The 22,467-nt window shown below is 47.1% G+C and overlaps 2 protein-coding genes across 4 annotated transcripts in view; one reads left to right on the top strand and one right to left on the bottom strand.

Annotated features, from left to right (window-relative positions):
• Positions 1-9,007: 9,007 nt before the first annotated feature.
• NKX1-2 (NK1 homeobox 2) lies at positions 9,008-13,210 on the bottom strand. The gene is given in 4 exon segments (XM_032116501.1): positions 9,008-11,776; positions 12,703-12,943; positions 12,945-13,175; positions 13,178-13,210. Coding segments are annotated over 4 exon segments (1,074 nt in total). The 3' UTR covers positions 9,008-11,207.
• Positions 13,211-15,379: 2,169 nt separating this feature from the next.
• LHPP (phospholysine phosphohistidine inorganic pyrophosphate phosphatase) overlaps positions 15,380-22,467 on the top strand; it is a 72,707-nt gene continuing 65,619 nt past the window's right edge. For all 3 annotated transcript variants that reach the window (XM_032116572.1, XM_032116574.1, XM_032116573.1), the window contains exon 1: positions 15,380-15,564. In XM_032116572.1, the coding sequence (XP_031972463.1) occupies positions 15,443-15,564 (122 nt within the window). In that variant the 5' untranslated portion in view covers positions 15,380-15,442. The remainder of the gene's footprint in view (positions 15,565-22,467) is intronic.

The following is a 22,467-nucleotide window of genomic DNA, read 5'->3' as shown; positions in this document are numbered from 1 at the left end:
TCGAGCTAAATTACACCTGGAGAGCGTTTTGTAACCAGAAGATCAGGACGTTCAAGTGGAACTGCGAGGTGTGTTTCATAAATACGTGCTGGTTTTGTCCAGAAGAATCACAGACTGGTTTTGGCTGGAAGGGACATTAAAGCCCATCCATGCCAACCCCTGCCAGGTATAGCAGGGACACCTTCCACTATCCCAGGCTGCTCCAAGCCCCATCCAGCCTGGCCTTGGACACTGCCAGGGATCCAGGGGCAGCCACAGCTGCTCTGAGTAACCTGTGCCAGGGCCTCACCACCCTCACAGCCAAGAATTCCTTCCCAATATTCCATCTATCCGTGTCCTCTGGTGGTGTGAATCCATTCCCCCTTGTCCTGTCCCTCCATGCCTTTGTCCACAGTCTCTCTCCAGCTCTCTTGGAGCCCCTTTAGGCATTGGGAGCGGTTCTAAGGTCTCTCTGAAGCCTTCTCTTCTCCAGGCTGAACAATTCCAGTTCTCTCAGCCTTTACTCATAAGAGAAGTGTTTCATCCTTGTAATCATCACTGTGGCCTCCTCTGGGCTTGCTCCAGCACTCCAGATTGGATCTCACAAGACCAGACTACAGAAGAAAACAAGTAATATTTCACTTTTTATTGTACCCACCTCACTAGGGAAAAAAAAAAGCAAAACAACCCAAAAAAACCAAACCACAAAACCCCTCAGTCTTAGCAGTGATGACTTCTGGGTGCCTCTTGCTCTTTGTCCATAAATTGCCCTGACAAATTTATCAATGCTGGAAAAGAATTTATTTCTTCCACAAAGAAAACATGATATCCACGGTATCCCACTTGACACACAGAGAATTTGCATATCTTCCCCTCGCTAAAGCGAGCCATTTGAAAATATTCCCAAATCCTGTCATATCTTCTAACAGATTTGCTCAAACCCTGGATGTCAGGGAGCAGCACCGCTTACGCCTTTAGAGAACAAAACCCTCGGAGAAAATTTTCCCAATGTGCAGTCAGCTTGATGCAGCAAGGGCTGGGAGGAGAACAGATGATGTTGAGCTCTTTATAAACACGCAGAGAGCTCAATTTGTTAATATGTTTGTGTCTCCTACTAGCCCAATTCTGCCAGCAAATAGTGCCCTACATCTGCTGCCAAAGATGAGTTCATAAAGCACCAAAAGATTGTGCCTTAGGTGCTAAATTGCAAAACGCATTTCGGAGTCATGACTGCTGAATGAATACACAATGGTACTGTGCCCAGTTTCTTAAGTCCAGGGGCAGTTATTATCTGGGAGCAATTGAAACCCCTTTATTTCCAGTTGAAGCTATGATTTTTTGTGAAAAGCCTAACATTTTAAGGCTGAGAATAAGCGGTGACCTCTCTGCTTTGAGTATTACACATTGTCCCAGCTCATTCTGCCCCTCTACTCTGCTCTGGTGAGATCCCACCTGGAGTTCTGCATCCAGCTCTGGGGTCCCAGCACAAGAAGGATGAGGAGCTGCTGGAGTGAGTTCAGAGGAAACCACCAGGTTGATCAGAGGGATGGAGCAGCTCTGCTGTGAGGAAAGGCTGGGAGAATTGAGATTGTTCATCCTGGAAAAGAGAAGTTTTGAGGTGACCTAATTGAGGCCTTCCAGTACTTGAAGGAGCCTTCAAGAAAGATGGAGAGAGACTTTGGAGAAGGGCCTGGAGTAGTAACAGGACAAGAGAATGGCTTTCCACTGACAGAGAGTAGGTTTAGATTGGATATTAGGAAGAAATTCCTCCCTGTGAGGGTGGGGAGACCCTGGCACAGGGTGGCCAGAGAAGCTGCGGCTGCCCCTGGATCCCTGGCAGTGTCCAAGGCCAGGCTGGACAGGGCTTGGAGCAGCCTGGGATAGTGGAAGATGTCCCTGCCCATGGCAGGGGAGTTTGGAACTGGATGATCTTTAATGTCCCTTCCAGCTCAAGACATGATTCTACAATCTCTGGTGTAAGGAAAAAAAATGCATAATTTTGTTAGTTGCATGCTCACGTTTCTTAAATAGCCTTATAGGACACGGTTCAGGGTTTGCAATCCATGAGATCAATGGGATTTTCCCAGATAAGAAATATAGGTTTAAGTTTGGATTGTTTTTTACTTTGGCATTTCATTATCATGGCAGATCTCTTATCTGTTAGCTCAAGTCATGCTAATGATGCCTTCTACCTATTTAGCCACAAAAATAACATGCTGGGAGCTACATCCCTTTCATCTTCCATAGACTCAACTCAAGAGCTGCCTTTCACCTGCCTTTAAATGCTATTGTTCTTAAGGTCACCTCCAATTTGGTTAAGATTCATCCAGCCTTTTCTTTTCAGAATAAGCAGAAAAATATAGAAAGAACAAAGCTTGTCCAAAAGATTAAGTAGCACCTGTCATATAAGGGAACTATACATCTGAAAATATAAAGAATGCAAACTAAAGGCAACCAAGATCAGTTGAAGTGCTGAATCTCGGGTTCAGCTCTACCTCATGGAGCTGGAGGAAAACTGCCCCAAGAGGCAATTTCAGAAGCCAGACATGCAGGAAAACAGCAGAGCCCTGTCTGGAAGGCAGAGATTCAAAAACAAGTAAATAAACAAACAAGCAACCCGCAAGCAAGAAAGGGCTTGCTTGCTTTTGGATTCTGTAAGGTCTGAAAGAAGAAGATACAGCCATAATATGGAATGCACAGACGTTATAAGTAAATGTATTCTTTAAAGCTGATACAGACTGTTTCTGAGATGAAAAAGTATAAATATGAAATAACTCGCAAAGTGGAATCTGGTTAATCAAGACCTGAGAGTGCCTTCAAAGTTCTGTTTAATGTAAGCCTGATGAGTTTTATATAGGACCAGCATCATGGCTCACTTTACTTCCTCCTTTGTTTTTGGTACTTATTATCAAGACATAGAAAATATCCGCTTTTCTACTTTAAATGCTATCAAGTTGGAATTTTAAACCATTCACATTGTGCACAGTAGCAGCTATTACTGTAGATCTTGAAGGGATATCTCTCAGCTAGATATAGTATTCCATGTAAACGAAAAAGGGAAAGCAGAAGCTTGATGTGTACTATTTAATTACCTGTGAATACCTAAAAGATTCCACATGACAGTAACCAAACTGTGGAAAGGAGAATACACGAAATGTTCATATTTTACAGTAATTTGCCCTGCAGAACAAAAGAAAACTCTGACCTACTTGAAGAAGGAGGGTTATTATATTCATTCTGCTAATCCAGAAAATACAATTTGACATGTAAGTAAACCATAAAGTTATAAGGAGGAACAAGTTAAGTCATGCCAGTTGTTAGGAGTAATTCCGCAGCTCTGTCTCTGGCAGAAATGCTCATTGAAGTCGTTGGGAATTAGGCATGTGAAGAGACTGAGGAATTGCATCCCACTTATTGTGGTTATTTAGAGGTAGAGTAAATAAAAGGGAATTGTGTGTCGGTTTGGCTGCACAAGCTCAGCGTGCGCCAGGGATTCACATGCTGCTCAAACATTGGCAGGATTGCAGGACCCTCACTCGAGTTAAACACTGTCTCAGGAATGCTGCAGGAAATGTCCAGGGTTCTTTAAGAGTTGATGTTTTGCCCCATGGCACCAGTGTTCAATTCTTCAGTGGCGTGGGGCAGTTCCTCACCCCAGAGCACAGGCTGGATGTGGAGTTCACCCAAGCCAGGAGGTCCAAGTTCATCATTACCTAAAACCAGCACACATCTACAGAGCTGGCACAAGGACAGTCCCACCTCTCTTCCCACCTGTAGCAAAGCCACAGGGATAGGCTTCACCCTTTCTCCTCCTGTTGAAACTCTGCTGCCACTCAGCAAAAATGAGAAATAGGCACTTTTCAGAGTCAAAGGCAGGTTTGAAGGCAAACCTTGCAGTTAACATTGCCCTGGGGAGCTCAACCTTCAGTCCCAGTTTGACAATGAAAGATAGAAAGCTACTGGAAAGTGACCAAAGGAAGCTACCAAGATGATGAAGGGTCTGGAGGGGAAACCATACAAGTGGCAGCTGAGGTCACTTGGTTTGTTCAGTCTGGAGAAGAAGAGACTGAGGGGAGACCTCAGAGCACCCTACAGCTTCCTCATGAGGGGCAGAGGACAAGCAGCACTGATCCCTGCTCTATGTAACCAGGGACAGGAGCAAGGGAATGGCTGGGGCTGTGTCAGGGGAGGTTTACACTGGATATTAGGAAAAGAGAGTGGTCAGGCCTTAAACAGGCTCCCCAGAGCAGTGGTCAGAGCCCCCAGGCTGACAGAGCTCCAGGCGTGTTTGAACAATGCTCTCAGACACAGGGTGGGATTATTGGATTGTTCATAGTGCCTTATATAGAAAAATGGCTTGCCATGGCCCATGATTGTGTTATTCTGGTTATTTACTGAAAGTAGAACTCTACATTAAGACATATCTTGCAGGACAAGAAACGTTAGTCTTTCCTGCAGCAGGGCTAGAATATTTCACAGTGCAGTGTGTCAGAACAGTGCAGCAACAAATTGTAATGTGTGCAAAATCTGCCTCTCAAGTCCACTTAGATATTTCTCTTTTAGCTCGTATCTTTCAAGATAGTTTGGCAAAGCATAGCACAGCCCCCTCAGAATAATGCTGTTTTATTGGATGGGTGTTAGTTAACCCAGCTTAAAGCACCACAAACAACCCTGAGAGCTGATGTTCTTTTTGCAGTATAAACCTTGAGCTATAGTTCATACTTATCCTCCCTGATTTGTCTGTTGGCTTATTGTACAAAGATTTCCATTATACTTTTTTAGATGACAGCATAGATAACTGCATTATAGAATCAAAGGAGTTTAAATTGCTGTCTCCTCACTTAGGCTTTGTTCCCCATGTTTGAACTTACACTGTTATTTTCCTTTGCAACTCAACAATACCTACATCCAGAGCCTTCCACAAATGAGGTGAGACATTTTATTTCCATGTGAAACCCAAAGGTAAATTATAAGCTCTTTCATTTCTTGAACTTGTAGTTAATTAAATAAGAGAGCCTTTTTACACATATTTCTTCTGAGTATCACATTCCTTGGGCATCATACTGCCGAGAAGACACGACTTGGAGAGACCTTGGGAAAAACAACTTTTTTTAGCTTCCCAAGACAGATTAAGAGAGCTTTATTACTGGCATTTTCTAGCATAAAACTCAGAAATGTTAAAATAAAAAAATCCAAAGAAAATTGGAGTGAGACTTGATTTAAATTTCAGGCTTTCAAGTGCCTTGTATGTGATCTTGCTTCTTCCTTGAACAAGTGTATTTTGATTTGGATCCTGAGGACCTGGTGCTTCCTAAATTCCAATCTTCTTTCTTGGATTTTATCAGAACAATGATTTCTGGAAAAACTCCTTTACATGTTCTCCTGACTTTGAAAATCTGACCCAGATGGCAGCTCTGAGAGCACACAGAAAATGAACATAAATACATCTAACTGGGTAATAAGAATAAATACCTTGTCAATTTGGTTAATCTCAGGATTGAGCACTGAACATCTGGATATGCTTTATCTCAGGAGCTGGGAAACTTCTCAAAATTCCAGCATGACACATCCCACTGGCCCCGCTGTTGCAGAGTGTGACATTGCTGCAGCCAGGATTGCCAACCTTGCTAAATGGTGAGCACTCAGCTCTGACCTCAGGGCTGCTGTGGTCAGCCACTGGACAAGTTACATAATGCCTGCACCAGGTCAGGCTTTAACCTGCCGGCACTGAGGTGAAAGATCAGCAAGGTGACCTATTGCATCACATGCCACTTCTTATTACCCCAGGATGATGTGCTGGCACTCCTGCACTTCCCCAGTCAGGACTTCAAGTTATCCTTAGATTTTTCTAGAATATTAGATAATTCAGAAAATTGAAGGTTTTCTTGATGTATCTTAGGACAAAGGAATTTGCTTTCTATCCATTGTTTCAAGACAATTTCTTTCATCATAATTGTTTTCAAAAACCATACAGCTTGAGATATGGAAATATGGAAAGCATATTGCCAAAAGGAAGGAATCTTCCGGAAGACCTTGACAGAAATTACCTATTCTTAAACTATTAAGTGCCTGTTCCATAGAAGGGACAAATAAACTAGTAAAGAATTGAATCCATTCTTTGCTCTCTGCAGCTTGCCTATCAGAGTTCCCTGCCCATGAAAGAGGATTTGGAACTAGATGATCTTTAAGGTCCTTTCCCACACAAACTGTTCTAGGATTAGTTGCTCTTCTGGAGCAATCTCAGTGAACTGCAGCATTTCTTGAATTCACCAATACTTGTGACTTGCTGGGTAATTCCATGGAAGGGACTGGATGATAAGGAATGCTGTCAATCCACAGCTACCCACAAACACCACGGGAGGTACTGGATGTTGGGACATCATCACAGAACTGACCTCACCTCATAGGACAAGGTTTCAACTTACCTGACTCTCAGTTTGTTGTGTCAGGTTCTTAGAGACCCACAGATACAAAACCTGACATCTTTTAAGGTTCCCATTTTGCAAAGTGTATGTGATTTCATATATTCTCTTTTTTTTTAAATAAATGTTTAATGCATCGTTCTTTAAACAACAGCAGTTGTTTATGATCAAAGCTACTATAATAAATCAGCATGTGTAGAAAGGAGTAAAATCTTTTAATTTTATTGATCTTGTACATAGATCTGGTACTACTCAGTGTTTCCAGTCTGTCAGAGGCTGCTCAGTGGAAAAGCACAAATCTTGAATACTGCTAAAATCCCTCTGCAGTGTTACGGCGTGCCTAAGCCCCATGGAATGCCACATTTTTAATTACAGTTTTCCTGTGGCATTACACAGAACACAGAAAAAGACATGATCAACTTGAGAAAGAAGATAACTTGGAAACACTCCGTGTTTGAAGGGGAAAATCTAAGAGAAATGGAGTTTAATATTTGTGCTACAGTAGAAAGCAGTGGTGGTGTTGCTACAGGCTACATGAATCACAGCCACCACAGAACAGCTCCTGTGAACAACACGGTGAGGATGCCAGCTGAGAGCACAACGCAAACCTGTAACAGGCAGCTCATAAATTAGTTGTACATCATTATCTTCCCAGAAACTTTTACTGAGTGCACTACCAGAAATGGGGCCCACAACGTGAGTATGCCATGAAAACAAAGTGCTGTAAAGATTTGAGCAAGGTGACTTCCGCTGATACAGGGTCATACTGGAAAACAAAAACAGTGTTCAGGCCTAGGGGTGCAAGAACATTATTATCAATTTTTCTTCAGGAGTATCTCACCCACCAAATATTTTGCAGGATGTCTTGTCTGCCTGTGAGTTGTAAAGCTGCTGAAAATCAGACTTTGATCTCATTCCTAAGAGGTGTTTAGGACCACAGCAACACTTCTCATTCATTCCTGAGTCACCTGACCACTTGGTGGGCTCATGGATGGCCAAAAGGACACCTGCCAGAGGTCACTGCCATGTACTTCTCAACCTCTGCTGCCACCAGGAGGTGACTCACATGCTCCACTGTGACCAGAAAAATCAGTGGTCACCTCTCTTATGAAGGAACAGTTCTGCCAGAAGCAGGAAGAGTAGGAGACCTCTGAGTTCTCTCTGCTCCTTGTCTTGGGTCATCTCTGGCTCTCTCTCTATAGTCCTATTTGACTTCAGTGAGGAAAAATCCACAGGTGGAAAATAGGGGAGTCTGTTCTCACCTCAAGAACCTGTGTGTAGGTAGCACATATCTTATTATAGATGTCCTAATAATAATGAGAGAGAGAATAAGGGAGAGATTGCTAGGAAGGAATAGACTTTAGTTTAATTTTCCAGTCATGTATTACACAACAAATCACATTGATTTCCTTCAACAAATTGCTTGGTCACTGACCTGTCAGTAAATACATTTTATCTTTAGTTCCTCAATGTATTTAATTTTTCATTGTATTCTTCTAACTTTGCAAACCCAACTGCACAAATTGTTGTGGGTATTTTTTCTTAAGTACAGATCTGAAAGTCTAGTTCAATTGACATTTATAACTTTTCCCTGTGATGTCACAGTGTGCCTCCATGTACTTGTTTCATTATCAGGTTGAATGAATTCGGTTTCCAAAGTGATTTTGCAGTTCTTGGACTCAGAATTGGCAGTAGTTTGGGCAGTTTGACACCCAGCTGCTGCCGCCTGCTCACTGCAGACACTGTCAGGTGCCTAATCACAGAATTGTTTGGGTTGGAAGGGGTCTTAAAGATCACCAAGTTCCAGCTCCCTGCCATGGGCAGAGACAACACCCACTAGATCAGGTTGCCCAGGAATGAGGGAGGCTTCTAACTTTCCTGTTCTCTCTGGATCATTTGAATTCAAAGCTCTTTTAATTTAATATAGATGCATTTTTTGCTTTTTACACATAGGACTTACATGTGATTCCCTTTAACATCTATATTCAGCTGTGAGTAAAGTCAATTTCTGTCTATGCCTGAAAATATTGCACAAATCTTTATTCAGAATTGTTAGAGATAATGGATACTCAGTGGGGCATTTCCAGAAGTGTTACCAGTGCAAATGGCCTCATCCGTTCAACACAATGTTTGACAGCGAGTGCTGTTCCCAGGACTGCTTGGAACCTCAGCTGGAATAAGTTCCCAGTCACCACATCTCTAACAAGAATCACCGACCCAAGCAGCCCCCACTCAACAAAGCAGGGAGGGAAGGGTCTGTCCGAAGGGCTTGGAAGCATTTAGCCAGGAAAGCTTTGGTGGCCCAAGATCAGAGCCACAAAATCTGCATCCCATTGGTTTGTATCCCCCTTCCAATGCTATGCAGAGGTGCAAGTCATGCAAAGTGGAGACCATGACTGCTATATTCTTTGGAAATAACCGTAAAACATTTTTTGGGAATCTGGGCTAGAAGTGACTAAACAGGGTGATAGGAAAATAGAAAGGCTAGAGCATCTTGCATAGGAACCGAAATTTCCTGTACAGTTAACGCAGTTTTGGCAAAGGCAAAATTGCTGGCAATGCAGAGACTTGAAAGGTTTATGAACAGCAAAAACCACATCTTAAAGGAAGAGAAAATTTATACTATTTATTTTGACTTGTAACATTTCCTGGCTTTTTTGGTACGATTTACACTTCTTAAGGAAAAGAAGTAACCATATGACCATACCAGGGCACAAGCCTGTCTTTTACCAGGGATCTCAGTACACTGTGGATAACCAACTGTATCATGCTCTGGGAACCTCTTAGAGTGACAGAAAAGTGATATCAAGACCTCTTTTTTGCATGAACATTGATGACAATCACAAGTAGGAGGCCACGAATAGTCAAGAGGATTTAAGTCTAGTTAGTCCTAACTTGAGGCAGAGAAAATAGACTAGACCAGCCTGCAGGAATGCCTTTCCCTTCCTGCAGGGCTTGAGCTCTTAACTGCCCACAGGTGGACAGAAATGGACACACAGTTTGTCAGCAGTGGGGGGACCTGATGGCTCAGACTCTAGGGACTGCTGATTGCCCGGCCAGAAAGGAAGGCAGCTCTGGATGCACCCCAAGCAGCTGAAATGACCCCGTCTTCTGTAACTCTAACTTAAATTAAGGTTAAAAGGTTACTTAATTAACCTGCAAGTAAACAAATTCATACAGCAGTTATGACTTCCAAACCTGTGACCTGAGGTGAACTTTGTATTCTGTTAATAGCTCTGCAAATCACTGAGAAGACACTGCGTTCCTCCTCTCACTGTGGAAAGACAACCTCAGGTCATTTCAGCTGGCCCAGGCTTAGGCCTGTGGCTCTCACACTCTTGATCCCTGCAAAGCTGGAAGTCAGGAGGGTGATTTTTGCGAGAGAGGCTTGTCCCATCAATCATCTCCTCACAGCCAGCCCAGAGGAGATGAAGTATCACCCACAGTCACTGACATGCAACACAGGGACCATCAAGATCCACACCAGGTGGGCAAATAGTCCACAAAGAAGACAGTGCTTCATCCAAGGACAATTAAAAACAATTAAACGGGGAATAATTTAAAAACTCTTTTTATTTAGACCATCACAAGAGCTAGATAGGATTTATGAGCTACGTTTTTTGGTTGGAGAGCCAATGTGTACTTTAAAGCATTGTCAGAGACCAAGAGGATACAGTCTGGAATACTGTGTTGTAATAATTTGTAAAACTGCATGAAACAGATTTTTTTAAACCAATTACTTCCCGTCTGTTCAGGGACAGATGAGCCCCCAGCTAAAATTCCTTTTCATTCCGGTGGTTGTAACGATGAAAATGAAATGTGATTTTCCTTCTAACAAATGCTCCAAAAAGCAAAACCAGAAAAAGCGTGTGTTTCTCTGTTATGGAAAATAGGTCTCAGCATGCTGAAAATTCTGTGTTTTACTTACTTTCTACCACAAATGCCCCATTTTTAAAGAAATGAATAATGTAATAATTTTCTCTGATTTATGTTTGCTTTTCTGCCTCATTTGGCACTAATGCTGTGTTATTACAAGAACAACTGTTCTCTGCAAAAAGAATGATCTTTAGACTTCTTATCCAAAACCTGTGAAGTCACTGGGAATGAACTGCAGGGAAAGGAAGAGAGGCCATGGACATGAGCAGCAGTTGAACTCTTTCCCACTGACCAGGCAGATTTCCTTCTTGTCTCTTGATGACACGGAGCTGCATTTTCCTGCACCTTCCCAAACAAAAACTCTCCTCCAGGTAGGGTGCCAAGAACACGACTGGCAGTTTTCAGAAACGATAATGAAACGTGGGTCAGACAGGGCTCAGTAGAGTCCCATGAGCACAGTCAGAGCCTGGGGACGTCTTCACTGGCGAGCATCCCTGGGATTCGACACGGCCGCCTGCACCCTCATCAGCATCAGGATCACTGCAGTGCTAACGAGTGCCACAGCTCCCGAGCCCTCGAGGCTTCAGACATGTGCTGGCAAGCCGAACAGCAACGAGGAGCATCTTAACAATGAACTTGGAGAAGAATCTGCAGGGAATTAGTGTCAGGCGTGTGTAAGAGCGTTACTTTTCCCATCTCCAACACCTATAATTACATCTCAAATGTGCTAATAAAATCCAGTGGTTACAGTGGGGTTTTTTTTTCTCTGTGTGTCAAAGTCAAGCATGCTGCCGTGACGCCTAGGAAAAATCAACTTTCTTACACTTCTAATCGCCATGCAAGCAGCAGAAGCGATGACGGTGTTCCCCGCTGGGTCAGAAGGGCTGAGGTGCGCTCCTGGCTCCCGGGGACTGCCCCGGCCCTGCCGCCTCAGAGGTGCGGGGCGTAGAACGGACCGAGGTACGCGGGGCTCAGGAAGGGCGCGACGGGGCCAGCGCCCAGCGGGAAGGGGGCGGCCGGCGGCACCAGCACGTTGGCGGCGGCGTAGGAAGGGAAAGTCTGGAAGGGCAGAGCGGCGGGGCCCGGCGGGCTGGGACTGCCGCCGCCCGCCGCCGCCGCGGGGGATGCTGCGGGGGCCGCCCCGTCGGCGCCCGGGTGCTGCTTCTTCCACTTGGTGCGGCGGTTCTGGAACCAGATCTTCACCTGCGTCTCGGTGAGGCTGAGGGACAGCGCCAGGCTGAGGCGCTCGCAGACCGACAGGTACCGCGTGGCTCGGAACTTGTTCTCCAGGGCCACCAGCTGCTCGTAGGTGAAGGCGGTGCGCGCCCGCCGCGGCTTCCCGCAGCCCGGCTCTGCCCGCCGCCGCCGGGCGCTCCGCGGCGAGCCCGGCTCCTCCGGCCCGGGCGGGCTCCCGGTGCCGGTCCCGTCCCCGCTCGGGTCCTCCTCGTCGCGCTCCTGCCCCGCGTCCTCGGCGCCGCTCTCCGGCGGGGCGTGCACATCTAGGTGAGATCGCGGGGCCCGTCAGGGGATAGCGCACTCTCCTCCCGGCCCCCCTCCGAACCCCGCGCTTCTGTTCCCACATCCCTCCCTCCCCCCAACATAAGAGCAATCATTAAAAATAAAATAAAATAAAGGGGAGAAAAATTCCGCCCGTCGTGCCAGAGACCCCCCCGCGTCCCCCGCTGTGCCACCGCATCCGCGGCGGGGAAGGGGGGAGCCATCGATATGGATTTCTTACCAATTAAAAAAGAAGTTATTAAAGTCCCCTTCTGAAGCGAAATAAATCCCCTCCCCCCCTCCCCATCCCTGCGCTAATGGAGTTTCAGATTTGCGAGGGCCAGATCGATAGATGTCATCTATTAAAGGTAAGTTTTAATCGAACAATATTAGGATCAGGCCGGGGGAAGGAGGTTTGAAGTGGGCACCTGCAAGCTGCGGGCAGGAGATAGGCGGGAGTCGGTAATAGGATATCGATCACCGGGAGCTAAGGCATCCTCCGGTGGGGACGGGCTGAGCAATTACCCAGCCGGCCGTCCCGCGGGCCGGGGCAGCCGACCGCTGCGGCCCCGGGGAAAGGAGCGCCCGGGGGCCGCCCTTGCTGGGGGAAAAACCCGTGCGGTGCCTCGGTAAGAGCCGTCCGGCGCCAGGATGGGACGGCGGCGCGCCCTGATGTGCGCCCTCCTGCTCGGGCGGCAGAGGATGCTCCGCACTCCAGGAGCAGGGCAGGGCACACGGATATCGAGAACTTTTCCCTTTGCATCATCAAGACTTAAAATCCAGTTCCAGCCCCCCTTCCCTCGCCTCTGCGGGACCCCGCGCGGGGAGCGCGTCCCGCCGGGCGCGGGGCCGGGGGTCCCCGTCTGCCGGCGCCTCCACCTGCGCGCCCCCGCCAGCGCCGGCCGGAGAAACTCGAGCGCGTTCCTACCATGTGCCTCTAGTTTATTCCTCCCGCTGCCGGGAGCAGCAGCGTCCTTTCCTACTTCAACTCTTCCCAAACTTTTCTCCCGCTCGCCCGAGCGGGGGGTGCTGCCCCAGCTCCCCGCGGCCGGTTCGCGTCTTCTGCTGAATTTCTGGGGATCCAGGATGTCTAAGATGGAGAAGGAGATTTTATGATGGATGGGGGCCGCCTTGGCCCCGCGGTCCGGGCATTCCGGCATCCCACCCCACCCTCCGCGCTTCCCGGAGACCTGCTGGCTCCCAGCGCGGAGCCGGCGGAGCGCAGCGCCGGGCGCGGAGCCGGGCCGCTCCCGAGCCGCACGCTCGGCGCTGGCGGCGCGGAGTGAGCGGCGGGGAGGAGGGTCGGCCGGGGAGGCGGAGGGGCCGGCGGCGGGGTGGGGGCAGAGGAGGGGGCAGCGCAGCCATTGGCACGCCGCCCCCGCGCCCCCTCCCCGCCGCGCTGGCTCCGCGGGGGCGCAGCGGGCGCCTCCCTCCATCCCAGCCTCCCGGCGACGGGGCTTTCCCGTTACCTGCCCCGGGTTGGGGGGGAAACGCGCAGAGAGGTGGGCCGGGGGCGGCCAGGAGCAGCTGGCACCAGAGCCGGGTCCTCTGCCGGGGCAGAGATGCGGCTGCACCGACGGCAGCTAATGTTCCCCGGGGCCCAGAGAGCCACCGACTGCGCCTGTCCCCTCACCCTCTGCTGAGCCACCTGCAGCTGCCCCGCTCCGTGCGGGTCCAGCGGGGTGAGCCCTGTGTTCAGAGGCACCCAGAGACGAGGGATGGCTCCTGCATCCCTCTGCTGCACTGGGCAGGATCCAAGCTCCAGGTGCTCCCTGTGCCAGCAGCCACTGTTTGAGATGTGAAGCTATTGCCTGGTCCTCAGGGAGAAACGAGCAGCTTTTTGTTTGGGAACAGCTTGGAATCAGTGTGGTTCAGACTGAGCCAAACTCCTGCAACTCACCTGTGGTGTTCACACTATTCCCAGTTAGTATGGAGGGAAACTGAGGCCTGCCTATGCTGGAGGAGCTCCTGCCCCCTGAGCAAACCCCTGAGCAACCCTCCTTGTCCTGGGGGGAAACACTCTGTTGCCTGTTCATACCTATAACTGGGACAGGGTAGGTGACAGCAGGCCAAGCCTCCCCACCGTGCACCAGCCCCGTCACCACTTCTAGCCAGCCCTGCTTATTGAAAACGTGTTTGCAGTGTATTTTGGCACACCTGTATCTGTTCAGGGGATGCTTTTCCCTCTCCTTAGTAGTTCAGCATTTGGCAGTGCCACAAATCATTAGATAGATTAGGGAAAGGCATCCTTCAGGCAGGGCGGGCAGCCTTCAATAGGAATCCGCTACTCCCCCTGCTTCTATTCCTATGGAACGATGCAGAGCACAGCCCTCCTTCTCTTCACAGCTGTCTAAGCCTCAGCAGAATTGGGCTCACAAATAATTCTTGGCATAGGCCTTAAGATAAGGGGAGAGCAAGAAGAGGAGATGATGATGATGTGCAAGGGAGATGTGATTGAAATTCTGTTAATTATCCAAGAGCCCATTTGGCACCGGCCTCTGGGGTAGACTACCAGAAGAATGTAGAAGAGAAGGGAGCTCTGGCCTGAGGACTTCACACACACAGGCTAAAGGTGGCTAAAGCTTGGTTTTGGGGATGCAGGAAGTGGTGAACTAGGCAAAAAATCTGGTATATGTGAGACTATAAATACTTCTGTTTGAGTTGTTGGGTCTGTGGGAGCTGAGAAGGCAAATTGCAGCACTGAGATTAATCTGTGAGTTAGCAGACATCTTCAAATATCATCATCTTCACATGTGTATACACACAACCTGCAAACATACATGCATGTGGAAAGGCACACACTCGCGGATTAGTTCCAGCACTCTGAAGTTGGTCCGTTTCCCAGCTCAGGCATTAAAATTCAGCCCAAGTGCTGTCTTTAAATTGCTTTGATGCTAGGTGGGTTTCAACCCTGACCTGTCCTGACGGCAAGTGATGGCTGTAACAAGCTGTGGATCAATATTCATAGCGGGTGTCCTGGACTGATAACACTATCCAAGACAATGTTCACTATCACTGCAGACAGCTGAGATATTGTGCCATTAGTAATGTTGTTTTAAATAACCTGATCCATTTCTGAGTCTATTTAATGAATTTCACAGTTTAGATATTATCTTTAGGGAGAAGCCAGAGGCTATTCCAGAAGCGGTGATGCAAATCAATGCTGCCAAGGCTCCTCTGCTTTTCTTAAAACAAAATGGACTATAATTCCCCCACAGCTCCTTATACATTCTGGCAGTCGTGGTGTGCTATTGATGGCATTAGCGAGGAGAAGATATTTGGGGGAAAAAAAATACTATCTGTAAAGCTGGAACACAGCTGATAAAATCTTATCTGTGTTTGTAAAATTCTTTATACGATGAGTCAGTGGAAGGTTTTTTTTCTTGGTTGTCATATGGATCATAGAATGCTTTGGGTTGGGAGGAACGTTAAAGATCGTCTAATTCCACTCCACTGCCATAGGCTGGGATACAGCCCGCTAAGGCAGGTTGCTCCACAGCCAGCTTGGCCTTGAACGCTTCCAGGGATGGGGCAGCCGCAGTTGCTCCGCGCTTTTCCCCGTGCCCCGGGCGTTTGAAGCGGCTCGGATTCCCGGGGCGGAGCGGAGGCCGGGACTGCATTTCCCGGCAGCGCCGGGCGCGGAGCGGGGCGGGCGGAGCGGAGCGGCCATGGCGGGCTGGGGCTGGGCCCGGGCGGTGCGGGGGCTGCTGCTCGATGTCAGCGGGGTCCTGTACGACAGCGGTGCCGACGGCGGCGTCCCCATCGCCGGCTCGGCCGAGGCCGTGCGCAGGTGGGTGGGAGGGTGGGAGGCGGCCGGGGGGACCCGCGGAGAGGGGGAGTCCCCAAAGCGCGGCGTGGGCTTGGGGCTGCACCGAAGGGCAGCTCCTAAAGGTGGTTGGAGTCCAGCCCCTGCTGTGCTGTGTAAGGCCCGGACAGGAAAAGGGAGCTTTTGGGGGTTAGCTTGGTGCTTTTTAGGGTTATTTAGGCGAAGGGAGCCCGCAGAGCCTGGGCTGATGGGGAGAGGAGGCAGGGGCGGTGCAGGAGGCACACGGCGCGGGGTTCTGTGTTGGCTGCTGTCACTGCACATGTGGCAGGAGCTGGCAGTGGGTGAGAGATCTGGCACTATCCCCTGGTAAGCGTTTATTAAATATTACCCACACAGACACAGAGCTTCTGTAAATTGATTAACTTTGCTGTCAAATTAGCTGGGACTTCTTGCAGGGAATTTGCAACTCAGTAATGGAGAATTTCTGTGCTGGGGTTAATGATTGCCCAGCTTGGAAGTGACTCAAAGGCAAAGCGTGGTCTTGGTTAGCCACTCCCAGTGCCCACAGGTGGGGAACTCCTTCACTTTTAGCTGGGTGATGCTGTGAAGGTAACACAAGCTAAGTAACTTTAACTTAACTAACTTTGATTAATTAGGTTGACTCAGCAGTGTGTCTGTATTGGCCTTGCTTGACCAGAGGAGCAGGATGGGGCCAGGGGAGAGCAGTGGCCGCAGGGAGAACTTTGTTTAAAGACAAGTATTGATTGTGTGGTTGTGAATCTCTGGAAGAGCCTTTTGGCTGTGTGTGGTGTTTCACTCACACACTGCAGAAAATCCAGATCTGTTTCACGTGGCAAGTGCGGGATGGAGCTTGGAGCAACCTGGGATAGCGGAAGGTGTCCATGCCCATTTCAGGGGATTGGAACTTTAGTGTTCCTTCCAACCCAAACCTTTCTGTGATTCTGTGCTGCTGCATGTACCCCACTTAAAATGTTTTAAATGTCTAAATTCTGATCCCGTGTGAAATACTGACAGTGCTGCTTGGTGAGCACCTCTGCAGCTTCTGTCCTCCGGGGTCACTCAGCACAGACGTGGGACAAGTGCACTATTGGGCAGGAAAATACGCAGGAGGAAATACTGAAACCAGTAAAATTAATCATAATGGGTTAGTTAAATATGTGCCTAAGTGTTGGTGGAACCACCGTGGAAAGGCAGAACTGGAGATGATCCAACTGAAGTGGTAATAACAGAACTCTGCTGCTTGGGGTTTTTTTGTTTGGGTTTTTTGGTTTTGGGGTTTTTTTGCATAATTGTGTCTTTGTTCGTATTTCTTGATACACATGTAGGAGGTACAGGAGGTGTTATCAGATGGATCAGAGTTCCCAGTGCTGTCAGAGAGCAATATTTGAAGTAAGTTTAAGGCTTACTGAGGCTCTTGGCCAGTTTGTGGTGCTCAGCTGGCCAGGGGAAGCTGCAGATGCCAGGACAGCCAAGGGGAGAGTAGCATTCCAAGGGAATTCAGTGAAACTAGGCAGAGGGAAAAGTTGTTTCTATTGAAATCCTGTGGAATGTGGTTCTTTCAAGGGATTGTGCATGTGCAGAGCACAGCCTGGGACAGCCCAGATTATAGCCAAGGCCTCCAGGCATGGCCAAACCAAGCATAAATAACAACAACTGCATTATTGCTGTCAGAGATCAGATCATTCCTTTAAAAACCAGGACATATTCAATAATACCTGTATTGTGGATCACCAGATGCTTTTGACATTGGTTTTTTTGCTCCTAGATTTTAAACTTCATTTTCTGCCGGGTTGCAGGCTGTTATTTAATAACCTTTGTCACTGCATTTGCTGAAACCTCCTGCATGGAGGCCACATAAACTGCAGTCTAACTTAGAGTAGCATCAGAAATATGCTGATGAAACAACAGTAAAACTCTGGCCTTGGGCTAAATGTAGGAAATTATGAGCTTTCTCTGGAAGTCCTGGAAATGTCTAAGCCCTTTTTAGTCACAGGAAACCCTCGGCAGCTAATCTGACCTGGCTGCCTGTGTGGAAGGAGGGGCTGCAGGGGTCTTTGAGGAGAGTTTGGAGATGCAATCCAGCAACTGTCTCTGGAATGCTGTGCAGGAAAGGCTGATCTCATTTGGGCAGGATTTGGTGAGCAGTGGAGAAGCAGTGGTCGTAGCTGTGGGAACTGGGGACAGCAGAACGGAAAAGTGCCAGGAAGGGAAAACAAACCCCACCAAACCACTTTGTTCAGGTCATTCAATGTAAGTGGTGAAGAATAATCATTTTCCTTGGGTAAAGTCAAGTAGGCTTATTTATCTGCCTATTAGGTTAGTAATTGTTCTGGCTCACACCATTTAAAATCTTTATTGACTCATTATCCTATTGCCAGTTGGTCATTAATATTTGTGTCTGCATCACAGTACAGCTGGGTCGTTTCAAGCAGATGGATCAAAGCTAAAAGGAGCTCTTTTTTAATTAATTCCTTTTTTTTAATCAATTAAAGAGTCAAAATTGCATATAGAAAGGAATTTTATAACTAATTCAAATTGCTGCGGTCCTCTGCTAAAAAAGCTGTCTAACATCTTTTAGTGCATATGTATGTCCAACAGAAATCTTAAACACCATTTTGATAACTCATAGTACAGATAAGGACTCGTACAACATGACAGCTGACCTCTTATTTTCAGACATCATCTCCCCCATTACAGCAATTACCTTAGTGTAACAACATATAGTACACTCCAATAAAAATGATAAGTAAACATACTAATTTGTCAGTGGTTTCGTGTGACTGAAGCCATTCTGACCTCTTAAAACTACATTTGCTGCATTATTTCTCTTTTTTTCAGCCGAATTCTGCTGTGCAGTTATTTGAGTTGGTGTTTGAGAGAGCAGCAATGTAATTTCTGCCAGCAGAATTTGGCCTGGTTTCTCTTTGTGATGGCTGCAGAGGGGTGCTTCCCTCTTGTTTGTTTGTTTTTAGCTAACGTTACAGTCAGATGGAGCAGAAACATGGCCAGAGAAGCTGATGGACACTGGAACACCCTGAGCAAGGTGACATTCAGTAACTTCCCAGTGCTGTAGAGACCCTCGTGAGGAAGGCATCAATAGTTGGTATAACCTGTGGTGAAACGCTAAGTGTAACAGCTGGGAATGCTTTATTTATTGCTAGTGTACCTGCAGCCCTGATAAATCCTACCTGTGAACTAGTGTAGGACCCAGTGCACTCTGAGAGGGGGTTGGTGGGTTGGAGGCTGAGAAGGTGAACTCCAGGAGTGTTTGTTGAGCAGAGCAGAGCTTATCCTGTGCCCAAGGGATGAGGTGAATCTGGATCCTTGCTACTCATCCAGCCTGTGGCAGCCAGGCACCCATGTGCCAAAGGGTATCGACACCCCTGGCTTAACCCAGGAGCCAGGAATGTCTCTAAATTCTCCAGGGACTATTGATGTTATCTTTAGGTGGGGATTTTAGAGCAGTGGGTGGCAAAAAAAAAATCCAAAAGTGGCTCGATAATATATCCTTTTAAACTTTTAAGAGATAATATTTATTGATTATTTAATTTACTGTGGCATATCTTTGAGAAAGTTTAGTAAACTCCACCCATCTCTTCCCAGCGCGTGCAGTTCACTGGCAGATGCTTTGGAGCAGATCTGAAAGCCCATGGACAAGATCAGAAAGGCCATCGGTGACTTAAAGGCTTCTCCTGGAGCCAGCCCTAACAGAGCCTCAGTGCCGTGCTGTTATTGTCTTAATCGATTTACACAGCACTGACACGAGGTGAGCTAGTTGCTTTTTATCTTACAAATAGCAGGGAGCTGGTCCCTTACAAGACAGAAGGTGGTTAAACATCCATAAAAGATGCTCAGGCTGTGCTCTGGCATTTGCATTTACAGCTGTGTGCTGATAGTGTGCCCATTAGCATATCCATATGAAAAGCACACAGTGGCTGGACGTTTACAACATCCTGTTGTTGGGCTGGGATAGTGCATCTGTTAGCACAGCTTTGTACAGAGCCCTTGAAAAGGGCAGCGGAAATCTGGGGAGCAGGGAGGCTGGGGAGCAGCTGGACAGTCCTGTTAAAATAAAATACCTGGAGAGTCTAACAAGGAGAAGATTGTGAGGAGAACAAGCGGAACTGGGACTGTAAAACAATTCAGGGTGTGGGGGTTCAGACGAGTTGGGAGCTCACAAAGAGCCCTTTGGAAGTGTGTGTGCCACAAGGAGTAGGAAATCTTTGTTATCACAGCAGATAGCGTGGCTTAGCACAGGCTGTGCAGATGTTCAGAGTTCCAAGGCTTGCTGTGCCTTCGGGACATGTGATAGAAAAGGAGCTGTTCCTCCTAGAAAGAGACCTTCAAGTAAACTATACAGACTCTTGTGTAAATATCTGTTCATTTGTTTTTTGTACTTGACTCTCTTTGTGCTTTCTACCCAAAGGAACCCAGTGACCCAGGTGTCACTGCCCTCCTGAAGCAGCAGAGACACAAAAAATGAAGCTCTTCTCTATTGTCATGTAGCTGTTCCCTGGCAGAGCCAGAAAGGGAGCCAGGAACTGATCCTCAGTGGGTGCAGAGTTGTCTCAGCTCCTCTCCAGTTTGTAACATTAGCTGTGGTCTCAGTGTGCCGAGAGCAGTGGGTGTTCCTAGCCCATATTTGCTTTCCTAATTAGCAGTGTTCATTATTTCTTTAAAAAGATCTGTGTCCCTGAAGTTGTGGGTGCTCACCTGCTATCTGCACAAATTGCAGGAGTAAGTGCTTGCATTTTTGGAGTTTGCACATCATTAACCTTTAGGGTCTCAGAAATAGAATTCCTTCTTTACAAACAAGTGCTGTTTGTGTACAAAGTGAGAATTCAACCCTGTCAAAGATAACTTGGTTTTGAATTAATTTTTAATGGAGTTTTAAAAATTAAAAATTTTAATTTTTAATTAGCAGCTTCACAGAATCATGGAATAGTTTGGGTTGGAAGCAACCTTAAAGATCATGTAGTTTCAACCCCCTGCCACAGGCAGGGACCCCTCTTTTTGCACAGAATGAAAGCTATTGGAGTAGCATTCACTATGTTGTCTATAAAAAGATTTTGCTTAATGTAAATAAATATATTCCAGACCGGTTCATGCTGACTGAATTCCCAAAGATCTGATTTTTTCTTTGACAGCTCCCAAAGTGGAGATTTACCAGCTACTTAAGGTCTACTGGAGTTTACTTATTGAACCACTTGCAATGTGGTTAAAGTCTTTTAGGTGTAATACATTAAGCTGATTTGGTAATCTGCAGCCTTAAATGCATCTTGTAACTGAACTTAATGGACCAGAGAGATTTTTCTTATATTCTGCTTTGTGCTTCCTTTCTGCAGATTCCCTTCAAAAGCACATGTTATTTTTATTAAATACTGAATTCTAGATTTCTCTGTTGTGTGCATTGTTGCCTGCAGATCTGTTGCCCTCCCTGCTCTTCAGGGAGGCGGACTATGATTTATGGTGCCGGATAATTTGTGCAGTAATTCTGGTATCCAGCTGTATTTGACGGCCTTTGCAGAGAATTCATGACAGCACAGACTTTGTGTTTGTTTTAGTGTGCAACTTCCAGTATTTCTTTCTACCTCTGAAAAATTCTACATTATCAAAATACCTAAATAAAGGTGCTGGTGGGTTTTTAATTGTGCTTTCAGCTACAATTTAGTGATTTTTTTTTTTCCAGTTTTTGCTGTCAAACACTGTCTCAGAGTGATGCTTCCAGAGTCTTTACTTTTATAACTGCACCCTTCCTTATGTCACCCTTGCCCACCCTTAAGTAACATTGGCCTCTTTCTTGTGGCTCCTTCATGTGTGCCTATTAATCTGCTTTTATTCATGTGCAAAGGTAATGCCCTCCTATTTTTTAATCCCTTTTGCAATCCCTCCTTTGGATTGCCTCCAAATGATCCCCTTCTATATTTAGAGAGAGGTGAGCCATATGGGTCTGGAGAGGAAATTGTGCTCGGGAGATAGCAGATGTAGAGATGAGTTTCAGGCACAGGAATGCAAGAGGGATTGGGGCCAAAAAGTGCCATGTGTAAGGATTTGTCAGGGCAGCCTTGCTACGTGGAGCAGAAAGTTGGATCACCAGAGAACCAGGGCTTTAATGAGTCTGGCTGTACTCAGGACCAATGACAGGACATCAGTGAAGGGAAACACCAGAGATCAGGGGACCAAAGTGGCATCAGAGACGTGACAGTAAGATTTAAGCAGTTTGGATGTGCTGTGATGGCAGAAATCAGAGGAACGAGAAGTTTTGGGCACTGGGGTAGAGAATGAACAACCTGGAGTTTTATCTGTAGCCCTCTGGTTGCATTGAACCCACTGAGTTAAAAACAGCAGGGAATTCAGTGTTTCCATGGAATTAGGAGAGGCTTGTGCCGTGTAAGGATGGGCAAAGGCTCTTATGGCCTCCCCCAGGCTTCTGAAATAATGACTTTGCCACTGGAATGGCAGGATTACAGATTTGCAGAGAGAAGATAGCACATGATTGCCACAAAATACACTTTTTAAGCAGAGCAAATGTACTGTCCCCCCACCAGGCATTTCCACAGCTGGACCCCAGAAGGGGTCATTGCTCTGAGCCAGTGCTGAGCCAGAAAACCCTTTTGCATCCTCAGGTGTGTGTGATGCTCCCAGGGAGGTAGGTTCTCCTGGGAAAAGCCTGCAAGATCAGGAGATGTTTAGATGTTTTACCTGGAGCACCAGCACCCTGGCCCTTGCAGAGGGCACTAATATTAGCCCTGCCCAGGTGGGAGGATGGTGTTGCTGCACAAGTCCTGCTTTTGCTTTGTGGTTTGGTTGCAGGTGCTGTTGATTCCCTGTGTTCCAGACAAAGTATTAGAGTGCTGACAGGTTTACACTGAAGCACACTGGTATTTGTCCACTGATGCCAAAGAG

Source organism: Corvus moneduloides, chromosome 8, assembly GCF_009650955.1.
Source record: "Corvus moneduloides isolate bCorMon1 chromosome 8, bCorMon1.pri, whole genome shotgun sequence".
Lineage (NCBI taxonomy): Eukaryota > Metazoa > Chordata > Aves > Passeriformes > Corvidae > Corvus > Corvus moneduloides.
This window is presented reverse-complemented; position numbering and strand designations above follow the sequence as displayed.